This window comes from Balearica regulorum, chromosome 1 (genome assembly GCF_011004875.1).
Source record: "Balearica regulorum gibbericeps isolate bBalReg1 chromosome 1, bBalReg1.pri, whole genome shotgun sequence".
Taxonomy (NCBI): domain Eukaryota; kingdom Metazoa; phylum Chordata; class Aves; order Gruiformes; family Gruidae; genus Balearica; species Balearica regulorum.
Window position 1 is genome coordinate 155,209,074 of NC_046184.1, and position 27,928 is coordinate 155,237,001.

General features: G+C 39.7%; 1 protein-coding gene across 2 annotated transcripts in view; it reads left to right on the forward strand.

Annotated features, from left to right (window-relative positions):
* Window positions 1-823: 823 nt before the first annotated feature.
* NALF1 (NALCN channel auxiliary factor 1) overlaps window positions 824-27,928 on the forward strand; it is a 501,614-nt gene continuing 474,509 nt past the window's right edge. For both annotated transcript variants that reach the window (XM_075740436.1, XM_075740441.1), the window contains exon 1: window positions 824-2,552. In XM_075740436.1, coding sequence (XP_075596551.1) covers window positions 1,734-2,552 — 819 coding nt within the window. In that variant the 5' untranslated portion in view covers window positions 824-1,733. The remainder of the gene's footprint in view (window positions 2,553-27,928) is intronic.

Below are 27,928 nucleotides of genomic sequence, written 5' to 3' on the forward strand. Positions count from 1 at the left end.
AGGAAGACCTTGTAACTCCAGGTCTTCATCTGATAATGTTCAACCTCTAGCTGGCACGTTCTCTTGTCTTGTGCGAGATCCAAGTTTTTCTGTTGGTGTTGTTACATTAAGGTGCATCAGCAAGCAAGATGAAGGTAACTTAAGAGTGACCAAATAGTACGGTTATTTAAGCAAGAGACCCTGCTGGTTGGGGCCAGAAGGTGGTGGGATGTCTGTTGTGGGTCTGAGTGGAGATCATCAGTGATTTATCACCGTAGCGGGACAGTTAAGCCCGCTCGCTCTGCCTCTCTCTCCCGGCAGTGACATCTAAAAGGTGAAACACAAAGACTGGCAGTATTTACCCAGCTCATGTGCTGGACCAGGGTTTTGCAAAACTTCTCTTAGAGGAACAGTTTGAGGTTTATGGGCATTCTGCTTTCCGGCTCGCTGACTGAAAGACAGCCAGTTCTGTTCAGGCGTTTTACTGAGGGGCCAAAACCAGCCAGGATCCAGCACCTGGAGTCCCATATGCCATTTGTGATTTGCTATGACAAGGACAGACATGGCGACAGACCTCTCCAGCCACCATCCTGCGTGGACATGGTGTTTCAGGGCCACAAAGGGAAGGAGACCCTGAAGGAGAGAGGGCTGGAGAGTGGTACCGAGCAGTCCCTTCGGTGAGACGAGTAGAAGGAGTTGCACGGAGGAAGCCCTTTGGAGGGGCCATGTGGTCCCCAGTGCCTCTCCCACCTCCTCCTCCTCCTCCTCCTCAGGCAGGAGGAGGCAGAGTTGATGCTGCTGCCAATGCGCCAGGATAGAGAGATCTCGGCGCGGGAGGAGATGACGCAAAAGGCAGAGCTCCCCCCAAAAAAGTGTTTCTCCAGGACGAAGATGGCGGCAACTTAGCCCAGGGGCCCAAGATGCCTGTGCCCATCGGGGGCCCCCAGCCAGGCAGTTCCGCCCCGTGCGCCCGGGGACACCGCGCCCGGCGGCAGCAGCGGCGGCAGCCGCAGCCCATTGTCACCAGCAGCGGCGGCGGCCCCGGCAGCCTCCTCCTCCTCTTCCTCTTCCTCCTCCTCCTCTTCAGCATCCTCGGCAGCGCTCCGGGAGCCCTGCAGCAGCGTCTCTCCAGTTAGAGCAGAGGGGGGAGAGGAGAAAGAGGAGACGGAGACAGAGGCGCGGGCATCTGTGCCGCGGCTCGGGGCTGAGGAAGAGGAGCAGCGGCGGCGGCAGGGAGGAAGAGGAGGCGAGGAGCCCTCCCGGAGCCGTCCGTCGGCAGCGGGGGACGCGGCATGCAGCTGTCCGGGGGCAGCGGGCTTTTCTCAGGAGGGAGATGGGGAGCTGCGATCTGACCATGCCTGGGTGAGAGGGGGAAAGGACCAGCCGCGCAGCCCCGCCACCACCAACTATCACCACTACCACCACCATCTCCTCTCCCTCCTCCTCTCTCTGCGTTATTGCTCTTATCTTCTCCACGGCACTCCGCGTTGGATGGACTGGGGCTGCTTCGTGTGGTGAGACCAAGGCAGAGCCACCGGCGAAACCCAACAATATCTCAGAGGAAGAAAAAGAAGAAAGAAAGAAGAGGGAGAAAGAGAGAGAGGGGGTGAGTGGAAGAGGGAGCGAGCGAGGGAGCGAGCGAAGGGAAGGCAGGCAAGAAAATCCCCCCAATCTTTTAAGTCAATGCATATTGTGGTGACACTGGCAAAGGAGCCCTCACGGTGGAGTCGGCCAAGGCTGTGCGTTCCCAAAATATGACCAGGGGTGCTTGGATGTGCAGTCGGCAGTATGATGACGGCTTAAAAATCTGGTTCGCACCCCGGGAGAACGAGAAACCCTTCACGGATTCAGAGAGGGCTCAGAAATGGCGACTGTCCCTGGCATCGCTCTTGTTTTTCACAGTCCTGCTCTCTGATCACTTGTGGTTCTGCGCCGAGGCCAAATTCACGGGGACCGGAGAGAAGGAGCAGCCGCCGCCCGAGAAGCCGGAGCCCGCGGAGCCGGAGCTGCTGGCGGGCATGGGGGAGCCGGCGCCCCCCGCGCCCCGGCTCCTCGCCCCCCCCTCGCCCTCCCTCCCGCCCTCCCCCGGCAGCAGCGGCGGCGGCAGCCGCGGCAGCCGCACCAACGGCACCGAGCCCCGGCACGGCAAGGCTGCTTTCCTGGGGAACTCCACCGCCAGGCCCCTGGAGACGTGCCCACCCCCGAGCTCCTCGTCCGGGCAGTGCTTCAGCGTGGGGGACGCGGAGGCGGTGTGCCGGCGGCGGGGGGGGCCGGGGCGGCCGCGGGGCGCGGGGCAGAGCCCAGCGCCCGGCTGGGACCTGACGGATTTTTACCTTTCCTTTTGTAATTCCTACACACTTTGGGAGTTGTTCGCCGGGTTGTCCAATCCGGACACTTTGAACTGCAGTCTGGATGTGGTGCTGAGGGGGGGAGGCTCCTGCAGCCAGTGCGTCCAGGCTTACCAGCGCTACGACCAGCACGCTCAGGAGAAATACGAAGAGTTTGAGGTTATGCTCCAGAAATATTTACAGTCGGATGAGTACTCGGTGAAATCGTGTCCTGAGGATTGTAAGGTAGGAGTCCCTGCTGTGTTTCCTGTCCCTGGCTGGCGGGCTGGCGTGCCTCCCTCGTCTGTTGTGGCTGCCGTGGTCCGTGTTTTGGCTGCTTCGGTCTCTGCTCCTGGCGCCGGCGGCCGCGGTTTTTAGGGTGCAGTCGGAGCTGCGGAGGAAACGGTCGGGGACGCCCCGTTAGCGCATTGCTAAAAGGGAGGCAGAGAGAAGGAAGGCTTTTTTTTTTTTTTAAAAAAAAAAAAGAAGTGATCCTCGGTCCTCTGGGAGTGCAGCGCTGGATTTCCCCCTCTTCATGAATATGCGATTGGCTCCGGCTCGGCTGCCGGCTTCCAGCGGGCTGGGATGCGGCTTGGCGGCAGGCAGCGACAGGGGCTGCATGCCAATGAGCGGGGCCCGGGACGGCAGCCGGGCCCGGGGCCGCCCGACGGCGCTGCCCTGCCCGCGGGCCCTCCGGAGCGGGCCGTGGCCGGAGCCTGCAGGCCGGCGGCCAAACCTCCGAGAGACGCGGCGGCGCCGGGGCCGGGGCGGCGGGTGTCCCCGGTGCCTGGAGAACGGGCGTCTCGGCCCCCCCCCCCGCGGCGGCCGGGGGCGCGCACCGGAGGCTCCGGGTGGGTTTCGTCGGGCGCTTGGCCCCGGGGGCGGCGGGCAGCGGCGGCGGCGGCGGTGCGCGGGGCGGAGGAGCGGGGAGGCTCCGTGTCTCCAGGCGGGACGGTGTCTGCAGGCGCTCTGCCAAAATCTGTGGAGCTGGGAAGAGCTGGAGGACGAGAGTGGATGTCAGCGGGCACCGCGGTGGCCCTTGGTTGGGAAGTGATGGTGACAGCATTTCAGTCCGCCGTGGAGGTTTTCTTCGGTGCCGGCGGTGACCGCTCGGAGAGATCCAGAGGGTTTTCTTTTCCTTTGTTAGAAGGCAGGGTCCCGCTTCGGCTCTGGGTAGTTGTTGTCTTCTCTCTACTTTTGCACAAGATTAGTTGGCCTAGCTCTCAAGACAGGAAAAGGCAGAAAAAAAAGTGTTGTCCTTGGTGCCTAAAATAACTAACTACATGCTTTTTTTTCCCCGTTTGTTTGAGTATGTGTTGAGAGCCGGGCCAGGTGAATGGTTTCTGCCCTGAACTGGATTATCTCAACTACTGTAGCACTACATTAACCAGTCTGAACCAAATCCTGCTTTAGCAGTGGAACACAACAGTGCATACAAATCACCGCCCTGAACAGAAGGCCTAGCAGTATCTCCGTGCTTTGTAACTTCAGCAGGGCATTCTGAAATCATTTCATGTTACTAATCCGTGCCTAAAGAATCCCAGTCACCAATAAGTTAGTGTAATTCGCACGTATCTTTGCCACAAAAATCAATCCACAGTCCCTCTAGAAGCTGAAATATCCTGTTGTCAAACTGGACAAAGTAGGAAAGTTACCATATTTATTTTTTCTTGTTAAACCAGACAAAAGTAAAGTAGTTTCCGTAATTTTGACTCCACTATTTCTAGGTTATAAACTGTGTGTGTACACACTTATTGTATATATGTTGTATACTCAGTTACTGATAATGTGAATATAGTTTATTTCCAGAGTGAATTGGCTAAGTAAAAAGCATAAAGTGGATAAATAAAAAGCGTATCAAAGGTAAATAGATATCTACTGCTGTAAGGACGTCTTTGCCATTTCAGTAACTCCTTAACTAGAAATTGACCTACTACTCTGTGCTGCCAAACGATCAACATCTACTTGCTTAAAGTGATTTTTTTTTTTTTTTAATCACAGTTTAGTTTGACTGAACTTTACCACAAGGTGTGTGGTTGCTCTTCAGTGTATCATGGTGTAAAAGGCATTGAAAATGAACAGAGTAGCAAATGTGTAACGGTTTCCCCTTCAGAGACTGAATAAGGAGAAATACTTGTCTAATGATGGGGGAGAAGCTGTTGACATTAAAACGATTGCGTGAAACGTATAGATGAACTGGACAAATGCAGCGCCAATGACCTGCAGTTCTCCGGTGCCAGACGATATTGCTCTACGTTTTGAGAATTTGGCCAACTAATCTGTGTTAAAAATGAAGGATATTCCAGCAGGAAAAAGAAAAAAAACCCACAAAACCCCAAACAAAACCGCAACCCCCAAAGCAAGGGTGCAACTTCGCGTTCTCTTTCTCTCTCCGGGGAAGCTGGCAAAGGCCGGGCGGGGCGGGGCGGGGTCGGGCGGGGCGTGACGTAGCCGGGCGGGGCGTGACGTGGCGGAAGGTCGGCGGCCGCTGGCGGGAGGTTGCTGTCCAAGGTGCTGCAGAGGCAGTGCAGGCAGCCCGCGGCCGCGCTCGGGGGGGGGAAGCCGGGGTCTCCCTTCCACCTGCGCCCTGCCTGGGTGCCGCGGGGTCCCTCCGGAGCCTTGAGATTCCCTCGGGTGGCCGAGGGAGCCGAGCGTTCAGCAGGTCCAGCCGTCTGGTTGCCGTGTGTAGGGATGTGCTTGTACGTGGTCTACAGCGGAGTGTGTACAGGTGAAACTAGAAACTTGTGGTGAATACTTTGTGACTACTGCAATATTTTGCTGGACTTTCTGGTGTTTGATACATATTTCGTTTATAAAACTCAGGAAATAGTTTTTTTTTCTTTAAGTAAATATTAATTTTTTTGAGCGTTGGGCATCTAGATAATTCTTAGCTTAAGAATCAGAATAGACAATAAAACTTGACATCCAACTATGCATTTTAGTTACACACCATTTGATTGGTTTATGTGGTGAGCTGCTCTTTCTTTTCTTTTAAACAAAATGCTAAAAATACTGACTTTATTCAATAATCATGTATGTAAGCACTGGCATGATACAACAAAAGGCTTGTTAACTAATCTATTTCTATTTAAGACATCTTTAGTATTCTGGGAGGGCTGTTTCATTCACAGAAAAAGAGAGCTTTTCATCCAATTGACCAATTATAGCTGATGACAAAGTCAATAAAATTTACACTGAATAACAGTCAACCTAAAACTTGTAATTGGGTATTACTTCCCCCTTCCCCAGCGCTCCCCACCGCCATCCCTCACCCTCGACACAATCAGTTCTTACAGTAAAGAGTGAAAATCATGGGTGTTTCTCAGTCCAGCAAGTTATGCCTTTCAAGAAAGTACTGTTGGTTATAACAAATAGTACATATCAAAATATTTTTGATGTATGAGTCTAAATCTCAGACTTTATATTTTCATTCCTTTATCTGAAACCAAAAGAAAACGAACTTTACTTTCAAAATATTCTGTGTTCCACTACGTGTCTCCCTATCTTTGAAGAATATTTTAAATAAATTACTTTGTATTGCAGAAGTTTGCAGTCAGGAGTTGTCTGGGTTATCAGTTCACTTTTAGCTATTCTACATGGTGAGTTTTGGTTTCCGATTTAATATATAAGTATACTCACTCATTATTTTTGAAAAGAATGCCATCCTGTAATTAAGATCTTACTGTTAAACTTCTTATTGAGTTCCACTGGGATTTTTGAAAATTTTCTAGAAAATGCTGAGAATTTTGAATTTTAGAACATTTGGAAAATCAGTATTTATTTTTGATAGTATCAATGAACATGCATATGTATTTGATATTGTTAGGATGTCAGTAGACTTTGTATGTTGTTTAGAAGTTCTGGATATCAGTGCTGTCTCACTATAAATCCATTTTCAACTTTTTTTTTTTTTAATATCCTCGAAGACTGATGTCTTTATATATTGTTTTCTTGTCTTGATAGTCACATATCAGTAATGGCTAAACAATAAATAAAAGTAAGACAAATATTTGAATGTATTACATATTCAATAAGGTGACATAAATAAATTGCTGTAGCTTTACTTAATCACTAAGTAACAGAGTAACTGATAATCTGTGTCTACATTTCTGGTTTTCTGTTTTAAATCTAATTTGGATTTTTTTTTATATATTTGTGAAATTTTGCTTTTGCACATTATAAAGTAGTGGTTATATTTACAGAGATTGTTCTTGGCAATATCTCTAGCTTTTTAGTTTCCAGAATATCATTTTTGTATGCGGTGTGACACAGGACTGTATTCAAACAATTAACAGAGAACTGTATTGGCTTGACGTTGGAAGACGCAGTTCCTCATAATGACTTGTCAGCTTTCTATCAGGGGAAATACTCAAGTTCTTATTCTTAAGACAGCAGACAATCACTCTGTGGAATAAAAGAAAATTCTGGCTACTTCTGATTAAGAACTGGGTCAAATAACTAAGTAGGACATATAAATGTAAAGGTTTCAATTTTTTTTTTTTTTTTCAAGATAGAACTTCTGTCTTTGTGAAAAGTATCAGAGGCCAAGGCTTTCTCATCAGATGCATTTGTTAATGTTTGAACAAAACATCGGTTATCATTTTTTGACACAGGTTTCTTTAACCCAGTGAAAGTTGAGAGTGTTTAAAATGTGGTCCTTCTTAGTGCTAGTTAAAATATTGAAAAGTGTAATTCAGGTAAGTGCATTACAATTAAAACAACATTAAAATAATTCAGTTTTTCTCCTAGAATATCAAAAGAAAAAATTAAAATATACCAAATTTTTTTTATATCAATATTTCTAAAAAGCAAACTTTAGCTGACATCCTATGTGCTCAATATGTATACGCAAACTTTTTTTTCCCAGGAATTAAATATCATTTAATAACTTCTGATTTGAGGTTTATGATACTGATATCAGAAATATGTAAGAAATTAGCTGAGTTATAATACTACTTACTTGAAAAACATACATATCAATAAAGGGTTTCATCATTAAACATAAATGGTATAGTTGATTGATAGGAATATAGAGATGGTGCTTCTGTTAATAGGTATTTTTATTTTTTTTTTAGTCAAAGTCCCATGTTCAACTACTTTTATTTGAGTAAGAGGATGATTGAAAGTTATTTAAAACAATTGAAATCACATTTGTTCTCATTTTTCTGGAAATATCAAAGCTTATATGAATCATGACTTTTCCAAGAACTTTTTCCTAAACAGCATATGTAGTCTAATTAGGTTTTGATATAAACTCTCGGTTAAGCTGGCAGAAGAGAGCAGATGAGAAATACGAAACCAAAAGCTCAAGTGATAAAAGAACCCTTCTGTTACAGAAAGGTCACATAGACCAGCATCTGCTGCAAAGAAAGACATTTCAATTGCACATCTTAATCACACAATATTTATATTATATGCAAGAGTGATACCTAAGCTAATCAGAAGAAACTCTTACAAATGAAACCTTCAGAAATCTGCACTGATGGTCAGCATCTAATGCAAATGGGAACAATAAACATTAATTACTGAACTGATGCATTTTCAGAATGTGTTGACATTTCAATATTTATTTTAAAGTTCTTTTTAAAATGAATAATATGCTGTATTAAAAAAGCCATGACACTTAAAGGTATATATTTTTAAATGTTTTGTTTAAAATGCTGTGGAACTAATGTGACTGTATAAATTGATGTTTGCACATGCTCTTTGTTCAGTTCTTTTTCTTAAAAAAAATAGGAGTTATTTTTCAAAATTAATTTAAGATAAATATGTGGATGAATTTAGTATAACTATTCTTGTAATAATGCACTGGTGTATTAATATAAGGAACAACGCTGACTGTGTACTAATGGACTTTGTATTTTGGCCTAAAGTCCTGATTCAGCAATCTGCTTCAGTCTCCCGCTTTGAGCTAGATGAATGGCGCTGCTCTCAGGGAAGACTGCACATGCTTATAGCCATTCAATTGCTTAAATGCTTTCTTGGATCAGGATCAGATCTCTCCTCTCCTAAAAGAGCAGATTTCCCAGGGTGTTCTTTCCAGAAGTGAGTTCACCCCACCTAACTTTTTAAAAGTTTGCATCTAGTTGATCACCTAGATATTCATGTCATTCATAGTGCCGATGGGTACTTTATTCCTGATTTAGGAAAAAAAGGACTGCAGATGACCAGCACAGGGTAGTTGAAGTGGATTCCACCCCAGGTCAGCAGCCACCATTTAAAACCTCATGGTCTTAGCGTCACATGGCTAGGGACCTCATGGATCTGCCCTCATTTTTACTTTATTCACTGGTTCTCTGTGCATCAAGCAGTACACTAAACATGCACCTTGCAGAGAGTGTGGCAGTCTTGCTCTTTCATTTCATGTTCTTCTAGGAAAAGTAATCAAAATGCAAATTGTAGTTCCATCACTTATCTTGCCTAAAAATCATTTGGTCTATACTTAGTAATTTATCACTTCAGTTTTGCATTAAGATCCGTAATGTATTTAGATCTGTGAATTGCCTGAAACGGAAAAAGTAACAGAAGCTGAATTTTTAAATATTACTTTTTGATAAGTATCACTTGTAACACTCCACAAGACGATAGAAAAATTAAATAATTCTTGGGGGAAAAAAAAAAGTAGATGTCCAGTATGGATGTCCACATCAAATATAAAAGTTCAGACTCTCTTTCTAGTCAATGGAGATACAGATTCTAGGCTATTGTAGAATCTGAGTCGGTTCACAATAAAGTGGACATCTAAAACAAGTCAGGTGGATTATGCCCTAAAAGTACCTATTTTCTGTTCATTGTCTCTAAAGAACATGTACTGTATCTTTATCTCAGATACAAATGCCTCCACTGTAAACCTCTAAAGTCATATTAGATGACTCCTAACAAAGTGATTTTAGTATAAAAACTAAGTCTAAAATTGTGTTCCTATGCAAAATTTAACTGTGAGAAAGTCTGTAAAATCCTGCTACTCGTCCTGTCCCACACCAACCTAGTGAAATCACAAACCTCTCTCACTTCCCTGATAACTATATTCTGTCACTGAAGAATGTGCGAGCTATGCAATCTGCTTCTTAGGGATGAGAACAGGAAAGGACCTTGTATGACATAACTTTATTTGTATCACTTTTTTGAGAGAGGGGAGGCCAAGAGCTTCTACATATTACCTTTCCAGTTGTTATTTCTGAGAAACCATACAATAATAATTGTAGGTCATCTTCTTAATAGCAATTTTTGCAAGTAAATCTGCAACAGAATGTTTCTCTTAGTCTCCCTTCTCTTTTTACAAGGAAGGTGATTCTTTTTGGGTGGGGGTGTCTATGTGTGTGAGAATTCTTATACATTATACTGGGTTTCATTTTCTTCCTTTACACCAAATCAGAGGGAACACCCAAGCCTACCCAATCTCTCTCACATATTCTTAGACGTTTATGCCACTTTACTAAATAACCATACTGTACTTTTCTATGTACTTTTCACTGTAGTTTTCTCTTGTCAGAACTGTAGAGAAAACATTGCTAAGTGAGAGCGTGTGATAGTTTGGTTTACTTTACAGCATCAATCAGTTAGATGAATACAAATTTACTGAGGCACTAGAGACATGTTGTGGTTCATAGAGAGATTTTATTAATTTGAAGATATGTTAAAAAAAAAAAAAAAAGACTGGATTTATTTTTGGATTTTTGATCTGACCTTGTTTGCAAATGGGGCAGATACATGGAAGACATAGGTGGCTCCTTTAGAACATGCACATTGAAGAGCTATATCCAATGAGCTCCCAGTCCATAATGACAAAGACTACAGGGCATGATGTAAGCAGCTTTGAAGTGAAGTTGATCACCATTTGATATTCTCCCACTCTTCATCTTCTCTCTTGCATCCAAACTGATGGACATGTCTCAAAAGCTGTGTTTGAAATAACATTGTCCTAAAGCCTTTGTGGGAGAACCTGGTAGGACCCTTTGAAGCACTAGTCGAATGCAACCAAACTGTTGGGACGAATGGTGATGATAAATGTTGAACCATTAAACTTCAGCAGCTCTGTATGAATATCTTGGTTCTTTGAAAAGTTCTGGAGATCCCAGTAGGAATGTTCACCTTTGCTATAGTTTAATGTTGAATTTATTCAGAGATTTCATCATGACAAGACAACTTGCTGATTGAAAACAGTAGCAAAGATGACCTGAACTGAACTTACCAACAAAAATATGTTTAGGTCCAGGATTTTAGAAATTCTGCAGTAGTTTGGAAGTCATTGTGGATATTTTAAGTGATTTCAATGAAATTAGGCGGAAACTGTACCTGAGAAATTACGAAGAAAAAACCCTCCAAATTTTCACTTATGGGATATGACAGTTGCATTTTTACGATTTTTTTTTTTTTTACTGTTACAATTTAGGCAAATTCCTTAGTCAAGCCATTATATTTTCAAATCTATCCATTATAAAATTTGGAAAAAAAGGAATTACATTACTTTTGTAATTTCGAATGTGCACTATATTGTAGTTTTCAGGAGATATTTTTCCAAGGAGAAAATATGATATCTAGAATGAATTTTAAATGCATGTTTAATTCTTGCTGATCCTCTGCATGTTAGATTAGATGTTGCCTTCAATTTGCCCGAATGCTTATGTAAATGGTATCTTGGGCCTGTCAACACACTTCATCTCTGTAAAACATCATAATGAAGTATCTTTCTTACATTTTTGAGCTATTAGCAATCCAGAAGACATTCTTTATTAAGGGGAAGGGGAAAAAATGGGTTGTCTGTGATACTTAGAAAAGTAGTTTTTCTCGGTTTATTCCTTCTTTTAGGAGAACAAGAGAGTTTCCAGAGTTTGTTGACTGATGATTTGCTGATCATTGCTCTACATTGGTTAGCTTGCTCTCAGTTTTTCAGGGGTTACACTCACAGGTTCTTCTCAGAAAAACTAATTTTGTATGAGATTTATTCATTTAGATAAATACTTGGATTTAAAGATCTATTAAGGAAGAATTCGAGTAACCCTTAAATGCTTTAAAGTATATATTAAAAGTTAATTACATGTCTTGCAGATTTCTGTGTGTGATAATACACATCTAAACATAAGATTATATATATAAAAAAATCTATTTGTGTATACATATTATTCATCAGGAACAGTATACCAGACAGAAAATCTTTTGCTAGTGTGGAAAGGGTATTCTTAAGCCATATTAAGTGATAGTTGATTTATTATGCTCATGATTCAAGAAAAAAGAAATAATTAATATAACTTTGTCATTTAAAGGGTTATCTTTATTACCATTAGAGGTAAAGTTACGTTTTAAAAGGCGCTCTCTGCTGAGACAAAATTTTGCATTTGTGTATGTGCACACTGGATTAAAAACCAGATGCCCAGCTTGTAGAAAGACAAAAAAAAAAAAAAAAGCATTTTTTTCTTTTTTTAATTGTGGAATAAATAATACAAGTATACATTTTAAAAAAGTGTACTTACAAAGTACATGCAAATTTCCCATGAGTGCTCTTAAAATTGCCTTCACATATGATATTTGTTGAAACTGGGTATCTGTATAGAAGAGGTTTAGGATAATAAGGACATTTTACTTATTCACAGTTGCAAGTAAAAATGCTTGTGTATTCAAAGACTTAGAACTGACTTTTAAAAGAAGATCACTTCATATTGAAATCTGGTATAGCACATCTCACTTTAAAAGTAAATTATTTTTAAAATATGAGCAAACTCTATATCTTTAAGTTTGAGTGTATAATATCAAAATGATAAAAATAAAATTATGTACATCAGCCATGATATTTTTTATTAAAAACAGCTAATCTGAAAAATAATCTGAAATCAATGCTTTGGTAAAGACTAAAACCTCTGGAAGTTTTCAAGAGAAGCATTACCATAATATCTATTTAGAATATTGATCGTTAGTAAATTCCTTAAGCAAGTTTCTGGTGGTTTTCCAGTGGGATGTGCCTGCACTGAATCCAGCCATGTTAAAGTCAAGCAAATTGTGTAATCAGTGGAGAAAGATCCATGTCGTCAGAGCCTAATTCATTGACCTTTTTATTATTAAGTATTCCAAATGCATCTCTTTTTGGAATATTGCAAATTTTATACCCCTATCAGTACAAAAACATCCTTTCATGTTTTTTCTTTCACACTATGATCAAGCTGTTAATATTGTGGTACAGTGCTTTAAAGCGAGACCGGGCAGTTTTGATCATAAGAAAGTTTTTATGGAAGGGACCAAGTACGGGACACCCCAGCACGTGCTGCCAGGGACACGGAGGCTCTGCCTGTTTGGCTCCACAGCTGAGCGGGGCCCGGCCGGAGGATCTGTGGGGATTAGGTTCCACTGGCTCGAGGTTCTGCACTTAAAAAAAAAAAAGGAAGCAAAACAAAACCATAGCCAAGGTCCCATGGGATGGCTTTGAAAATTCTCCGTGCATTCAGAGACGAGAGATGTTCATTTCCAGTCCCATTCTGCTGTGGAGTTAAAGTCCTCCTGTAAATATTTCCACACAGAAACTGCCAGAACTTGGACCAGTATTGTGAAGAAGTGAGAGTTTCCGAACAAGGTACTTTTGAAATATTGGCCAAATTATCTTAAAAGCAGAATTAATTTTTTTAATTTTTATTTTTTTCTTCTATGCTTTCTGATATAACAGTCCTTGGGGAAATGACCCCTATTATAAGCTAAGTTTAGCTAACAAGATATAGTGTACCACTGGAGTTCAGGAAACGAGGCTTGCTGGTTTATATCCCAATTCAGTTAGAAGTGCATTATGGTTTCTTTTGTCTCTATTTAAATCTTATAAATGTTAAAGCTGAATCTTATAAATATACATTTTTTTGCAACCTCACTATATTAATGAAATTATATCATTACTGCAACAACAGCTTTTCAAAATTTAGCAGCTGAGATTGATTCCTGGGACGTGACTTGAGTAAATGTACTGCAAGCCAATCTCTGTATGACAGATGTGAATTTAAAATATTGTTTTATTTTAATTTGTAAATATAGACCAATTTTCTTTAGTCAGGCATCTACAATGACATAAACCAGGACTCACTCCACTGAAATCAATGCTTTACTTAAATGTAATACTGTTTTGAGAGCAGAAGGAGGCACATGATATACTTTAAAACTCAAATATATGAAATCAAAGGGCCAGATTTGACTCAGACTTATTACAAACCCTGCTACAAAAAGCAATATGCGCAGTGCTTTAAATGCTCATTGCCTTGTCTTTGACTGACATTACTAATTTGTTATTGTTGTCAGATTGATGGTTTTTTTCCCTTTCTCTTTGTTGTTGTACTTGGTCTTGATCCCATTCTCTTATTCTATTGATTTTTCAGGCACACTGTAGAAAAATATTATGAGCTTAACTTGATCAGCTATCCAGGGGGAGGGAGGGGGAACCTTGAAGACAACAAAGCAGAATTAATTTGCCTTTTCCAGGCAAGAGTGTAGGTCATCCACTAGTGTTAAAAGCAGAGATGCTGATCAGTAGTATTGCTAGTTTATATCCAGAGAAGCTGCTTTGATTGCTGTAAAGACACTTGGTATTTACACTGGTATAAATGCAGTTAGAATTTAAGCATGAGTTGAAAAATTGATCAGATAACGGAAGTTTTGCTCTGTGGTACATTTCAACACTTATAAAAAAGGTAGTAATTTTAACAATGACTCATCTTAAATAAAAATTACAGGTATTATACACACATATGTATGTATATATGTGTGAGATATATATATGTATATATCTTACAGGAGGTGCGACAAGAAAATTACTGAAGTAGGATCAAGCATTTTGGAGAGGCTAGGACAGTCCTGAAGTAGATTCCTATGAAAATCTTTGAAATGTCCTGGATTCTTTAAAATTTAGAAATAGTTTGGGAAGTACAGAAAATGTAACAATTGTTTCTGAATGGTCTTTTCCATTTTTCACACACTGATTTGTTTGTTTTCTGACTGATCTGGAAACATAAGTTACTTAGGGTATTTTCTTTCTTTCATCAAGATTTCAGAAAGGCCCCACAGTAAATGTGGAATACTCAAGCATCAATTGCTAGGATGCACACTAACTCTGTTTTACAGTTACTCACAACTCCTTTGTAGAGATCCTCTCTGTGTTCGAACTGAAATTTGGATCGCTGGTCGGAACAAAACCACCTAAAACTCCACACATCCCTGCTACCTAATATTAATAGTTTATGGAAGATGTTACCTTTCATGTTCTATTTGCTTCATTAGAATGTTTTAGATTATTTTTGATTCTGCTTCTTTATTTGCACATTACATAACAAGGTTGGTTGTTTGTTTATATGTTGTTTTTTTTTTCCAAGACCAGATTCTTTTGATTGCTGTGATTATCTGGGAGATCAGTTTTTTTGTTACTGCTGTATCATCTGAGTTTTATATTTTTTCTGGAATATTTTAAAGGGCAGAATTATGTTAGCTTGTGCAATATAAGCATGAATTTCTGTGACTTCCCAAATATATTTTTTTTAATTTTTTTTTTTATTTTCCTGTCTACCAGTGGCTGTTTCTTTTTGATCGCTGGAGAAACATTCCTCCTTAAATTTTGGTATGAATGTAAATATTTATAGTATGATTTTTTTCGTCATAGTTTTTAATACAGGCCTGATTTGAAGAGAACTGGTATTTGGGATGGAAGAGATCTTCTCTCCTTTTATAGTTGTTTAGATCTGCAAGAGGAGGAGATGTTATGTTTTGCAGCTTGCAGGAAATATTTACGTCTCAGAATTTTACCAAAATCATGACTATCAGGGAAGATCAGTAGGCTCACAGGGAGGAATAAGAGATCTGTGAATATCAACAAGCTTTTTTGGGGTTGCTCTAAATTTGTGGTCCTGTGTAGAGGATAGAAAATGGAACTTAAAGTATATATGAATAAAGAGATGTTAAAAATAATTTGGTGATGTGTTCTAAAGAGAAGCAAAAAATCTGAAAGTGTTGGGGTTTTTCTCTTTGCCTTTTTTTTCTGCAAGTAATGGTACTATTGGGGAACTCAAATATGACAGTAATTCAGCAACGCAGGGGCCCCGTAGCATGCAGTGCATGATGAGATGCAGCTATTGTATTCCTCAGAGGGCTGGTCCTGCTTCAAATTCTTTTCTTCGCTTTGTGTCTTAATAGAGTTAAAAGGCAACTACTTATTTCTTACAGAGTCTGTACACACTTGGGCACGCAGCTCACAAATCTCAAGTGCTTGAACTGTGTACAGGCAGCTGCCCTGAGGCTGTGTCGACATTAGCATTTTAGTTCAGGTCAGGGGTGTGCTGTTGAAACAAATCTCCCACTCACTCCCACTCCCACACTTACTGCATCTTGATTCATGTCACGGAGCGATCTGGGAGCAGACAAACTGGATTGCTTTCTGCAGAAAATGAAGGTGAAGAAGTGCCCCAGAAGCACATCTAATGAGTTGCAGGCACTAAGGGACATGCGGTCTATAGGACTAGGGTTAGCCCGAAGTAAAACCTATGAAATGTATATAATGTGGATGCCAGGGTTTCAGCACTGTTTCAGTCTACAGAGTGTTTCTACAGAGCCACGCTCCTTGTTAATATTCATGTAGCCATAGTTAAAGACACTGAAATTCAGTCCTCACGTGGCGATAATTCCCAAAGTATCTCAGCAATTTCTTCAGGACTGCAGCTCAAGACCCTGAGCCGAAGCTCCAAAATGATTCACTGCACCTGGCTCTATATAATCATGGCACTAGTAAGCATCTATTATTCTTTTTTTTTTTCTTCTTTCTGTTTAGGTTTTTTTTGCCTTCCATCTTCTGCTGGCATGCCTATGGAGGTGAAGCACAGCATGGTGCAGATTTTTGCTCTATGCCTTCCCTGCCAAGCCTCTGTGCAGCAGAACCACTGCAGCTCTGCTGAGTTTCGTGCTCTCTGGGCTAGCTCTGTCCTTGCTGGGGAATTCACGGCATCTTCCTAGCACACGGACTTAAGGCTAAACAGACTTTTCAGTGCCTCTTTATGGCAACTCTTGAGTTTTTGGTTTCAGAATGGTGCAAAAATACCTAAGCAATCATGAAAATTAAAAATTTATGTGGGGAGTGAGGGAAATCGGTAGGAATGGAACAAGTCTGACCTTCCTTCATAGAATACTGCCCTCCCTATTGACTAACTTATTTTCTTGTTTCCTGCTAGAAGAAAAAAAAAAGATTATGGGGCAGTATTCAGCCTGGAATTTAGGTAACCACTGAACTGACAACCGGATATGCTGGAAAGCCAAAGTAGCTGATTTTCTTTTTTAATTATTTCATTTTCTATATACTTGTGAAGACTTTATTTTATTTGTATTTTTCAACATTGAGGACAAAACTATATCTGTGGTATAGACTGATATTTCTTTTTCACAGAGTAAAGCTTTTTTCCTTAAAAGATTAAAAAAATACTGAGTAGTTCTTTAGAAAATATAGCACTAGAAGAATATTACCTTACTGATAGAGTATTTGTTGTTAGTATGGGGAATTATTACCTTTCTAATTTTTATTATTTAGGCATTTTTATTGCAATACTCCCAGTAATTATGGGTGGTCATTGCTTTTGAATCCTGAAAATTCATGCCATGCATTGTGTTGTTTTTAAGTAACATTACTGCACTTCTGGGAAAAAAATTAGTTCTTCTAGAGGTCGTGATCAACCCTGTTGCTGAAGATCTGTGGGGCTTAATGTTTTCAGCCTTTGGTAACCACCAGGAAGCTTTCTTACCTTTTCTCCAACTCACAACTCAAGTGGAGCTAAAAGGAGGCAAGAAAAGTGATTCACTGGCCTAGCAAAAATGGATAAAAAAGATCATTTGCTGAAATAATGTCAGTGTGTTTGATTGATTGATTGAAACATGAGGGGGAAGACCTGCAGGTGATCAGCACTTACTTCACCACCAGATGCTACTGAGCTGACCAGGAACTGCAAGGGACACCAAGTAGCAGAGACAGGGAATTGTCCTGCCAGCGGGAAAAGCAGTCAGCGTGGCAGGCAGCCAAAATTGCAGAAGTTTAACTAAGGTCATCATAAGAGTAGAGAGACAACATATTTGTGTAAGGCTTCAATTGGATCTATCTCAGATTACGCTTACGTTGCTTTATCGTGAAGCCTGAAGGAGCCGATACTGAAGAATCAGAAAACTGAAGAGAGTGTATTTTTGGTAAGTAGGATATAGGAACTGACGTACTACGCTGCTCAGTAATCTGCTTGGTGTCATGTCCTATCTCTGGGAATAAGCTTGGGAGGTAAAGTGAATGTTACACTGGATAGTTAGAAAATCGTTTGCTAGTTTGCAAAGTTTCTTCTTAACTCATATTAGGCAGTAGTCAATTTATCGTGGTTATGATTCAAGAAAATACTTTTCCATATACTTTTCTATTAGTATAGTTTCATACATGAAGGCGTATCTTATTGTTAGAGATAAATTTCATTTTCAAAGGCAATTAGAATGGTATTAAAAATCCCAGTTTTCTCTAAACAAGTGGCAAAACCACCAAAATTTCATCAAAATTTGGTTCTTGCTGTGTTTCATGCATTAGTTCCGTTGGTTCTTTGTAATAATTAAGATTGGATTTCTGTTCCTATAGTTCTTTCTGAATTTTTTGTATAGCTCCTATAGGATTTTTTTTTTTTTCTGGTATCTAGTGGCAAATTGTTAGATGAAAGTAGAGACTAAGGTAGGAGAGGATTATATTTATGTAAACTATATATTAAAGTGGTATAGCCAAAGTAGTAATCAAAACCAGAAAAAAATGTAATCTTGAATATACTGAAATACTAGTGGAGGGATTTGCTGCTTATACACTCCTTTCACATACAGTTTTGGGACCATGTTAATGGCTACTGACTGACAAAGGCATTTAAGTGCAGTTTCTTGCATGACAGAGAAGGATTGTTTGTATGTTGTACACACACAAATGAGAAGAATGTCTGTATATTTGCTGTAATAGAAGAGTTTCTCTGCAGCTGCGACACATTACAGTGTAGGCTTTTACCTATCATTCTTGTCAAAAAGGACTTGTGCAACAAGTCCTCCTGCATTAAGCTTTCGCTATTAGCAATTTCTTATAGGCACAGTTTCACATGTTACTCTTTACCTACTTTAACACTCTAAAGGACATGAGTGCACAGCACGCTATGATACAGACAGGATTGTGCTAAACACAACATTTCAAATTCATGCCCACCAATGACAAAGATGACAATTTAAAATATATTTTAGGATATAGCTATTTTTTTCCCTTTATTGTTCACCACTACCTAGCCAGTTCTCTTTCCCCCTCCTCAAGCTCTCTACCAAACCAACCTCTGCTGATATGTTGGACTGTGGATCTTTGATATAGTAATATGCCGTACTAAGAAGGACGACTTTCTGAAAGGGGAAATGAAAGATGGGTATCCATACCAGCAGACCTACAACTGAAAAGTGTAGTTTATAGTGTATAGAAGTTGGGAAAAGAATAAGCTGTGTGGCCATGAAACAGAAGAGGGCAACGGCAGAGATTGCTTGACTTTTCATTTATTGTTTGTCTTGGTTTGATTCTGGTTTGCTGTACAGAACAGAGCACTTTACTGTGAAGAACTTTTATGTATAAATCCACAGAAAAATCAAAAAGTCCTTCGTTAAAATGGTGTTACCCTTGGCTTTGGTAACATCAAATATTGAGTTCCATCCATTTAGTTTGAATGAAAAATAAATAAAAAAAAATGTCTGTTTTAAATACATAATTTTCAGTTTTGTTGAATTCTTCATTTGTCTTATGAAGAGAGATAAGTAATTGTATAATTTACTTCATTTGTGATTTACTGTTACTTATTCATTATGACTTTTTAGCCTCTTCCTTTAGAGGTGTCAGGCTTCTCCCCTAAATAAATAAATTTTAGCCTTCGTAATCTCTATATCAGTACTCTTTCCTTTTCATCTCTCTCAACAATGTCTCTATTTTAGATTGTGGTTGGTCCCAGAGGAGTGTTTTCACTGATCCATGCATATCAAGAGGGTTTTTTGTCCCCTTCAGTGATCATACAGAGTTTCTAATTCTAGATGAAGTATTTAATATTGTTCTTTCCAGTGTGCATCTATTTTGCTTGCAGTGCTGGATTCCATCTGCCATTGTTTCCCCTTTCACTCAGCTCTTTTAAGCGACCCAAAATCTCCTTGGCCTGCTTTGGCCTTGATTAATCGAAGACTTGTTGTGTCACTTGTAAACATTTCCATCTTATTGTTAGTCCCATTTCCAGATGATTAATAAATAGATTAAACACTCTCATCCCTAGTAAAGAACCTGGGGGCACCCTGCTGTTAACCTTTGGCCGCCTGGAGCAGTGACCATTAGTAAATGCATTCTGCTTTTGTATTCTGCTTCTTGTTGTTGGTTTCTAATAAATGACAAAGCTTTACTTCTCACCCTGTGATTACTTAGTTTCTTTAATAGCCTTTTGTGGGAGGTGTTCTCAAAGGCTCTTTGAAAGTCCAGAAAAATTGTATCAGCCAGTTCTCTCTTATCTACTATTTATTAACATGTCAAAAGAGTTCTAATAGGTTAAGGACACATACAAGGCATCAAGGCTTCTAGCTTTAATCCAGATATTTAACACCTTTATTTTTAACTGGTACCTCAGCTAGTGTATTTATTACTGCAGTAATATGTGTGTGGAGCTGTTTGAATTCTTCCTTGGTTTCTCTCAGTTGTTACATGAAGATGACTGCTCTCTTGCGTGGTTCAGTATGCAAACTGATTTAAGTGTGAGACTACATAACTGTGGATTTTCTTTGGTTAGTCTTAAATTGCTTTGGGACCCTTGAATAAACAGCGTCCCATTCCTGGGATACATTGATCTTTTATTTACTGGTTTGTTCTAGCCATTCCTCTTGTGATAGCTGAGTCTTCAAAAGCTCTTTACCTATACTTGAAAAGGCTGATATCTCCTCTGTGCTCTCTGAGGCAAAAAGTGATGTAAAAAATAATTTGCTTTCTCTTTTATAGTCTTATTTTGTCTAGTTTCTTGGGAGTTTAATAATGATCTCTCTTGCAAGAGTCATATTTTTTATACCTAATTACTCCATATATTCTCATTTATCCATCCCACTTCCCTATTAAGATGTGCTTGTCACTGCTCATTTAAGCATCTTGAACACCGTAAGTGTTCTGTGCCAGGTACACTGGTAAATCCACAAATAGCTTACATGTTGCAGTAACCAGGAGATTCCTTGTTCAAGCATAATTTATTTATTTATTCACCTATCTGTCTGTCTGTCTGTCTATCTTAACTCTGTTCCACTTAGAAGGGAGAGTAACATTTTTTTCTCAAAGAAAGGGTGCAGAAGTGGAGCCATGCATGCTGGGTCGTGCAACAGGGTCATAGCTTGAAAGGGAATAACAGGCTAAACTTACATTTTGATGAGAAATCCAGGACGAAAGACAATTCTGGAAATTTTTACTGAGATACTGTTTCTAAGTAGTACTAGTGATAATTCTCAAAGTATTTTGATAGAAAATCTCCAAACCCATCTATTGAATTATTTTTGATCGTATATGTCTCAGATAGCTCTTTCACCTCATACAAAACTCTTCTGCTGCTGCTGCACGAGACCCCTCATCCTCTGAGCAAAGAAAGGTGCTCTTATGCTACAAGAAGCATGAAGTAACTACTCAAACTCTCCTAGCTATGCCATTAATGATTTTAGGCTTTGGACAGAGCAATGGTGGAACAGCTAGCCTGTTTGAAGTAATTCTCATCTGAGCATACTTACCTCAAGATATGCACTCCAGGGAATGTTTGAAACCATTAAAGCTTACAAGGTTTGAAACTTTACCCAAGTTATATATATGCAGCAAAAGACCCAGAGGAACTTTTGCCTCAGTAATAGCTTCTTCTGGGTCTTCCAGCATACACGAGGGCCTATTGCAAACATCAAAATATGCTCAGTGGGTACAGGGTACATCTCACTTCCCTCTAGGGATGTTTTACAGCGATGAAAATAGTATCCCTTCTTTATTCTACCCTCGGAAGCATCCAAGTAGGAAGTATTTAGGAGGATACTCTAAGGAAATAATGTCCAAGGGAAATTAAGAGAAATGACCTGGCTTTCAGAAGCGCTAAGCACGCATATCCTCAGTTAGGATACAAATTAGGATCTAATTTCTATCTTGTGAAAAAAAATTAACACAGGAAGAAGTGCTTTTTAATGCATACAAGACAGATCAGTGTACTTGGTAGAAAATAATGTAGTCCTTTTTGAATACAAATGGCTAAAATGAAACAGAATATGAAATATTTGTTGTGAATTTTTTGTGTTTGTCATTCATAATTCTGGATACTTCTGTAAGATTTTCTTACTGCCACAATGAGGAATAAAGTAGTCTACAGTAGCATTAAGGTGTTTTTTGTTGTGGGGTTTGGATTTAGCATACAACACAAAGGGATGATGAAGACAGCCTGCAGAAAAATCATTGTCTTTACTACAAGTGACCAATCAAGATGTTGCTGATACACTAAACTTAACATTCACAGCCAGGTGCAATGCTTACCTCTCCTTCCGTGAGAAAGAACATGCTGTGTATAGACTGTCAGGAGATGAGATCTCTACACAGAAGAGAAATCCACACAGCACGGTGTGCAGGTCCCTTTAACATAGACCTGAGCTGCTTGGCTGACTTAGTAGTAGGAATTTTGTGCTTGTAAACAACTCACTTCAAGTTGACATTATGTCAGGTTTTGCCTTCTGTTTGGATGTGATCAGTCGTACACTCAGGGGCTAGGGCTTTTGTGACAAAGTATGTCTGCTTTCTGTTTAGCTAGCAAAAGTCGACCAATGGGCAGCTGCAGAGGTATTATAATAAAAAGTTTATTTATTTGATTTGCCGCCTTCTTTCAGCGACATATTAAAAGAAGTGCTTCCACTCACTGTGTAAAATAGTGACAATAGCAACTTTACACCTCACTTTTCAAAAACCTAGTGAAGCTTTATCACACAGTTTTCCTTCTTACAACCAAGTTCTATATTTCCTGAATGGGAAAAAAAACCCACTTACCATCCACCTAGTTATGCTGTGTTAATGAAAACTCTCTTACCCAAACTTCTTCCAAAAGACTATCACAGACAAGGTGAGCCCAAATGTTTTGAAGTAATATTTTAGTGAATAGAAACCTCCCTTCTATAATGCACCCACAAAGACTGTGTTCTTCTTCTAATAGTCATCACCATGAGACGAATGATCGCTTGCCAGGACGACTCTCCTTTTGCGGAATCTCACTGTTCCAAGACTGAGAGAGCACACACACCATCTCTAGAGAGCGAGGGCACTTTCCATACTGCTAGCTTTTGAAACAGATGCAGCGCTAATGCTTCCTTGTAGGTGGCACCCTATGGCCATAGCATTATGGGTGAGATCCTCTGGAGCATACTACAGGGCATTTAGCATTTCACGCATCACTCCTCAGGAAAGCAGTCGAATGGCTTAAAATAATTCCTTGTGGTTTCCCACCATAAAAACTGATGTATTTTGCTCTGTCCAGCCTGGCTGTAAGATGTTTCCACGTACAAGGTGTTCCTGTGTGCTGGCAGTCACTAGCAGTTGAAGCAGTTCCTTGAAATCATTGGCAACAAGAATAAAATAGCAGCAGGTCATAGGTTTGCAGGGGGCTGGCACTAAGATCAAGCTCCGAAAGACAGCATTTTGAAGGAGTGTTGGAGAAAAGGGTTAACACTTTTTGAGCAGAATAGCTGCTTTCTGTACATAGAACTTACTTGTCTAAGTTGTTTTCCACTAAATCAACACAATTAGCATTAAAAGCATAAGATAAGCTCCCTGTGTCCAGAAGGGAAATCAGTTAGGTCTCCCTAGGGAATGAATGTTTTGGAAAAATGCCTGCCTGTTTTTCCTACAGGGTTTGTTGGGGGTGTTTTTATGAACGGAAGATGATATGTTTTCATGCATCTTTTAACTTCTAAAATGCATAAACTGCACTGCACTTGAGGAAATTAAAACTGCATCTGGATTGAGCATCTGCATAAAAAGTCAGAATTCAACACACATTAAAATAGCAATTTTATGAAGCTCTCAAATGTTTCTAAACTGAAAACTTGACAGGTCATTACCATAAATTTAGGCCAACTACAATTTGATGCTTTCTGTCTGTAATATCTGTAATATTCTATTTCTGTAATGGAGCTTCCAAGAAAATCTTAAATAAAAACCTGGATAGCTTCACTAAATGAAAAATATTATGCCCAGTATCTTGTGAAGCCTGCCTTCTGTCTTTTTAATTCAGGGATCAAATACAGGTTCCCAGAATTTCTCAGATCAAGTGTGTTTATTTCAGCTTTTATAAGGGTTAGTGAGGGTGTATGAATTTTGTAAGTTTCCATTAACCCTCAGGGAATTATTTCTTGGGTCAGTTTTCTGCAAGAATGCTAAATAGTTTGCTTACAGAGAAACATTAGCTTTATTTTTGAGGGACCAAATGCATGCTGACAGGAAAAGTTAAGAGCACCTTCTCAAAGATTAGATTTTCTATATTATAGTGAGGAGTTTTACCTGGAGATGAATGATGTTCTATGTCTCTATTTTGTATTTAAGGCTACTATATGCTTGAGGATGGTAATTGGCCATTACTCAGTTAATAAAAACATAAAACGACCTGTGTTTTCTTAGTGTAAAAGAGCACTGTCCTTTTGAAAGATCTGAGTGCTGTAAAACATAATAACACAAGTGTTGTCAATTAAATCACTTTTGAATTCCATTTATGAATGGGATTTACAAGCAAATAATGTGTTCCTTCAGTACTTAGCACTTCAGCCTAAAAGATGCTGATCACTCATAGAGCAATTAGATTTGCTAACGTGAAAGTGAGTTGAAGTGCTGGCCTTTGATAAGATATTTCTAAGTTACCTTTTTTTTCCATACTGAAATTTTTTATGAAGTAGGATTTTCCCAAGCTGACCTTCACAATTGTATTCCAGCTATGTATTGATCCGGGAGCTGAAGATGACCTAGTAAGTTAGAAGTGATACTTTGCTTGGAGATGTTTTCCCTTGTCTCAAAAAAAAAAAAAAAAAAAAAAAAAGGAAGAAAAGCATCACCAGGCATGCCTGAATGATATTGTCTGAGAGCTAAATCATGACCTCTGTGTAAAGTCCGAATAAACAAGCTTTAAGAGGGGTTTTTCCAGGATTTGAAGGGATTGAAAAAAATCCCCTTTGGGTTGCAGAATGCTTGGGATATAACTCATCTTAGCAACTTTTACTGTCTGAAAGCTAAGTCTTTAGTTAAGCAAGTTAACTTGGCTCCCTACGTAGTTAATGGGGAGAAAATGGTTTCCTCTCTTCTCTAAATAGAAATTTAAAATAGATGGCTTGAACTACCCACCGGAGTTTCTACACTGTCTCCATTAATTAGACAGAAATTCATCAGGTCTATCTTTTGTGTCTAAAAGTTAGATTTCAAAGTCTTAGTTAAACTCAGTGTATCAAATGGGGGGAAATAGCATTTCCAAAGAGTCATCCATCTTCCTCTAACATAGGCATTTGTGACAGGGCTAAATGAATGTATGAAGGGAGCCTAGGGTGACAGACATCTAAAAAAGATGACATGTTAGACTAGATAGCTAAAATTAAATGAGATTAATTTCTCTCTGGTTACTTGGACAGCAAGTTAGCTACAATAACTGCAGATCAGGTGCTTCTGCTCTCCAAGGAATGTATGGCTATGAGTCCATGATGTTATAGACGTGCTGCTGATCTCCCATTGCCTTTTCTTCTGATTTTGTGTGTTATGAGCAAAGCTAAATGGTACTTCAAAATATGTTTGAGAAGTGAAGTGCCTCTGCAGGATGTCTCTGCATCAGAGGCTTCTGCACTGTGGAGGCTCTTGAGTAGTGTGTCTTTGGTGGCTTTCCACAGACATTCTGCAGGATTAGATGTCTAAAGGAGGTGGGGCTGTTGTTTGCAACAAGACTTTATAAAAGAAAATACTACATTTCCTAAGTGCCAAGGGATGTAGCTTCAAATTATTTTCCATGCAAAAGCAAGGATTAGGGGATCTAATGAACTGGATCACTCAAGATGTACATGGTTCCCCTTATTAGCAAAATGATGTTGTTCTGCATAATATTCTTTGCACGTCTCTACCATTCAGTGATTGCCTTGTAACCCACATTTAAAAACAAGCTTATCTTTAGCAGCACTCTGGATTTCAGTATTACTTTTTTTGGGGGAAATCCTCAACTATTTACTGTCAATGAGTCATTACTGCCTAGTTTGACTGCAAACCTATTTCTCTAGGCTTTGGTTTCGTGAGTAAATTACTGCAGTCTCAAGTAGAATGCAGATGTGCAGGGTGTCATCTACTGTATCGTAATTGTCTGTGTGCATGTGCTTGTATTCCAGCAGTATTGAGGGTAGTTCAACACTACTTCTTTTACCCACGTTGTCAGTATTGTTAAGCAAACATATGGAGATACTGGAAGAAATATTGAGAGGTGATTTTTTTCCCCTCTTTTCCCCTTTCTCCGCCTTTTGTCCAGGGTCACCCACAGAAAAGTGTGGGGCACAAAAAGACAAAGTAAACACTTTTCTAATTGTCTCCAGTCAATTGATCTTAGAAGAGGGGCAGTTTAAAAGTTGAATAGTAACACTGGAATGGGGAACCCCAAATACAAGGGAGAGCTGTAACGGTGAACTTAAGGTGTTCCTTCTACTTACCCTTTCTCACCAAGACAACTGTAATAAGTAGGTTATCCTTAAAAGTAATCCTGGTGATCATAAAAGCATATTTTATCACCTTTATTCTAGAGCTTTATTCAGTCTTGGACTTGATCTTTTTATTTTCTTCCTCCATACATCTCCTTCCATGAACGTATCATCATCCCTCTTGGGACTATTCTAGTTGAAGTCCCAAATAAGGCAGAAACAGAGACCAGAAGTTTAGCTGTCCCTCTGAATTAAATATTAGTATGCTTCTCAAAAGCACAAGGTGAGTCAAAATATTTAAAGATTGTGCAAATTTGCTAAAATTACATTATTTTTAGTTATCTGGTTGTTTCTGCTTTAGAAAGGTTTATATATTTTTGTGTTCCTCAGAAAGCATAAGGATGAGTACCTGCCTCTTTTTTCTAGTGTGAAAATTATCTCCAAATTACCTTTAAAGAATACAACTTCAGGACATGACACTTCCAGAAAGAAAAATGCAATGTTAGAAATTAGCCTTAATTCAACATTGTTAATAATACTGAGCATTATCTTTTTTTTCAAGGGAATCTTCAATGAAGCATGTGCATATTAGATTTCCTTGCTTTGCTTGCACTCTGGTTGCTGAGGAGAGGGAATGACAAACATGAGATACATGCCTGAGGAGCACCACAAATGTGGGCAGCAGGGAGATCAGGCTGAGAACTGTGCACAGCTCTATGAGAGGCAGGAGAATTTCTTCTTTATTATACTGAAGAGCCGAGAGATTTCAAGTTCTAAACATCACAGATCAGATATTTATAAATAAGATTTCTCCAGTTGGTTTCTGTGTTTCTTTGACAATATTTGTCTATTTTTTATCCTTTTCCTAATGATCCAATATTCTACCTATCTCCAGCTCTCTGACCTACCATTTGGCCTATGTGACTTTTGCCTGAATGACAGTCTGTCCCTGACTGAAACTTACATCATCTCCTGTCCCATCCCTGATGTTAAACTTCAGCATATGGTGGGGGAAAGTATAAGTCATAATTAGGCATAGTTGTGGCATAATGGGGAATTGCAGTAGAAACCACCGGAAAAGCTGTCACTGTTGCTACATACTCTAGGTGAAAAAGAATAAAGAGTGTAAAGAATTGACATACTAGAGGAGGGAAAAAAAGGAGTAATGATTTAAAAAAAAATAATATACCGAGATGTAGCATGTAGTGTAGTTTTACAGAGGTGGTGTTGCAGTGCTTAGGAAACAGGTAATGAACCTAGGAGACGTTTATGTCCATGTTAACACATTTGTATACGCTTATTCCAGTAGCTTTGGTATTGCACTTCTGGGTACATCTTTGTCATGGGCAGGTGTGATGGAGAAGGAGGATAGAAAGAAAGGAAAAGGAAGAAGGAAATCTGGAGAAATATAAGAACATCTTTATCTGTTGTCAAGCTGAAAGAAATTGAAGGCAGCCTTCACATCTCCCAGAGGCAATTTGAAAGTCAGGTGTGAGTCTTACAATATCTAGAGTAATTTTATCCAGATCAAGCAAATTTCACAATAAACTAGGTGAACCTCTGTCTACATAGAGCTAATCAAACACTTGAAACAGCACAATACTGTAGTTACATGACTTTTAGAAAGGGAAGAAGCAACATAAATATAACAGTAGCTGAAAAATAGTAGATTGCATTATGAAACTTTCAGAGCAACACTGTACAGTTAATTGAAATAACTAGTAACAGCAGCATGGAGTATTGAGGTGTACAGAGCACAAAGAATGAACTTTACATTTTAAAGAGAAGATGGAGTAAATCTTGAATCGAAAAATCAAGTGGTATCAGAACTGAAGAAAAACGTAAATGTTAAATGCTTAAATCTCAAAGTTTTCATGTTCTCCTTTTATTTATACACTGAGCTCTGAGCA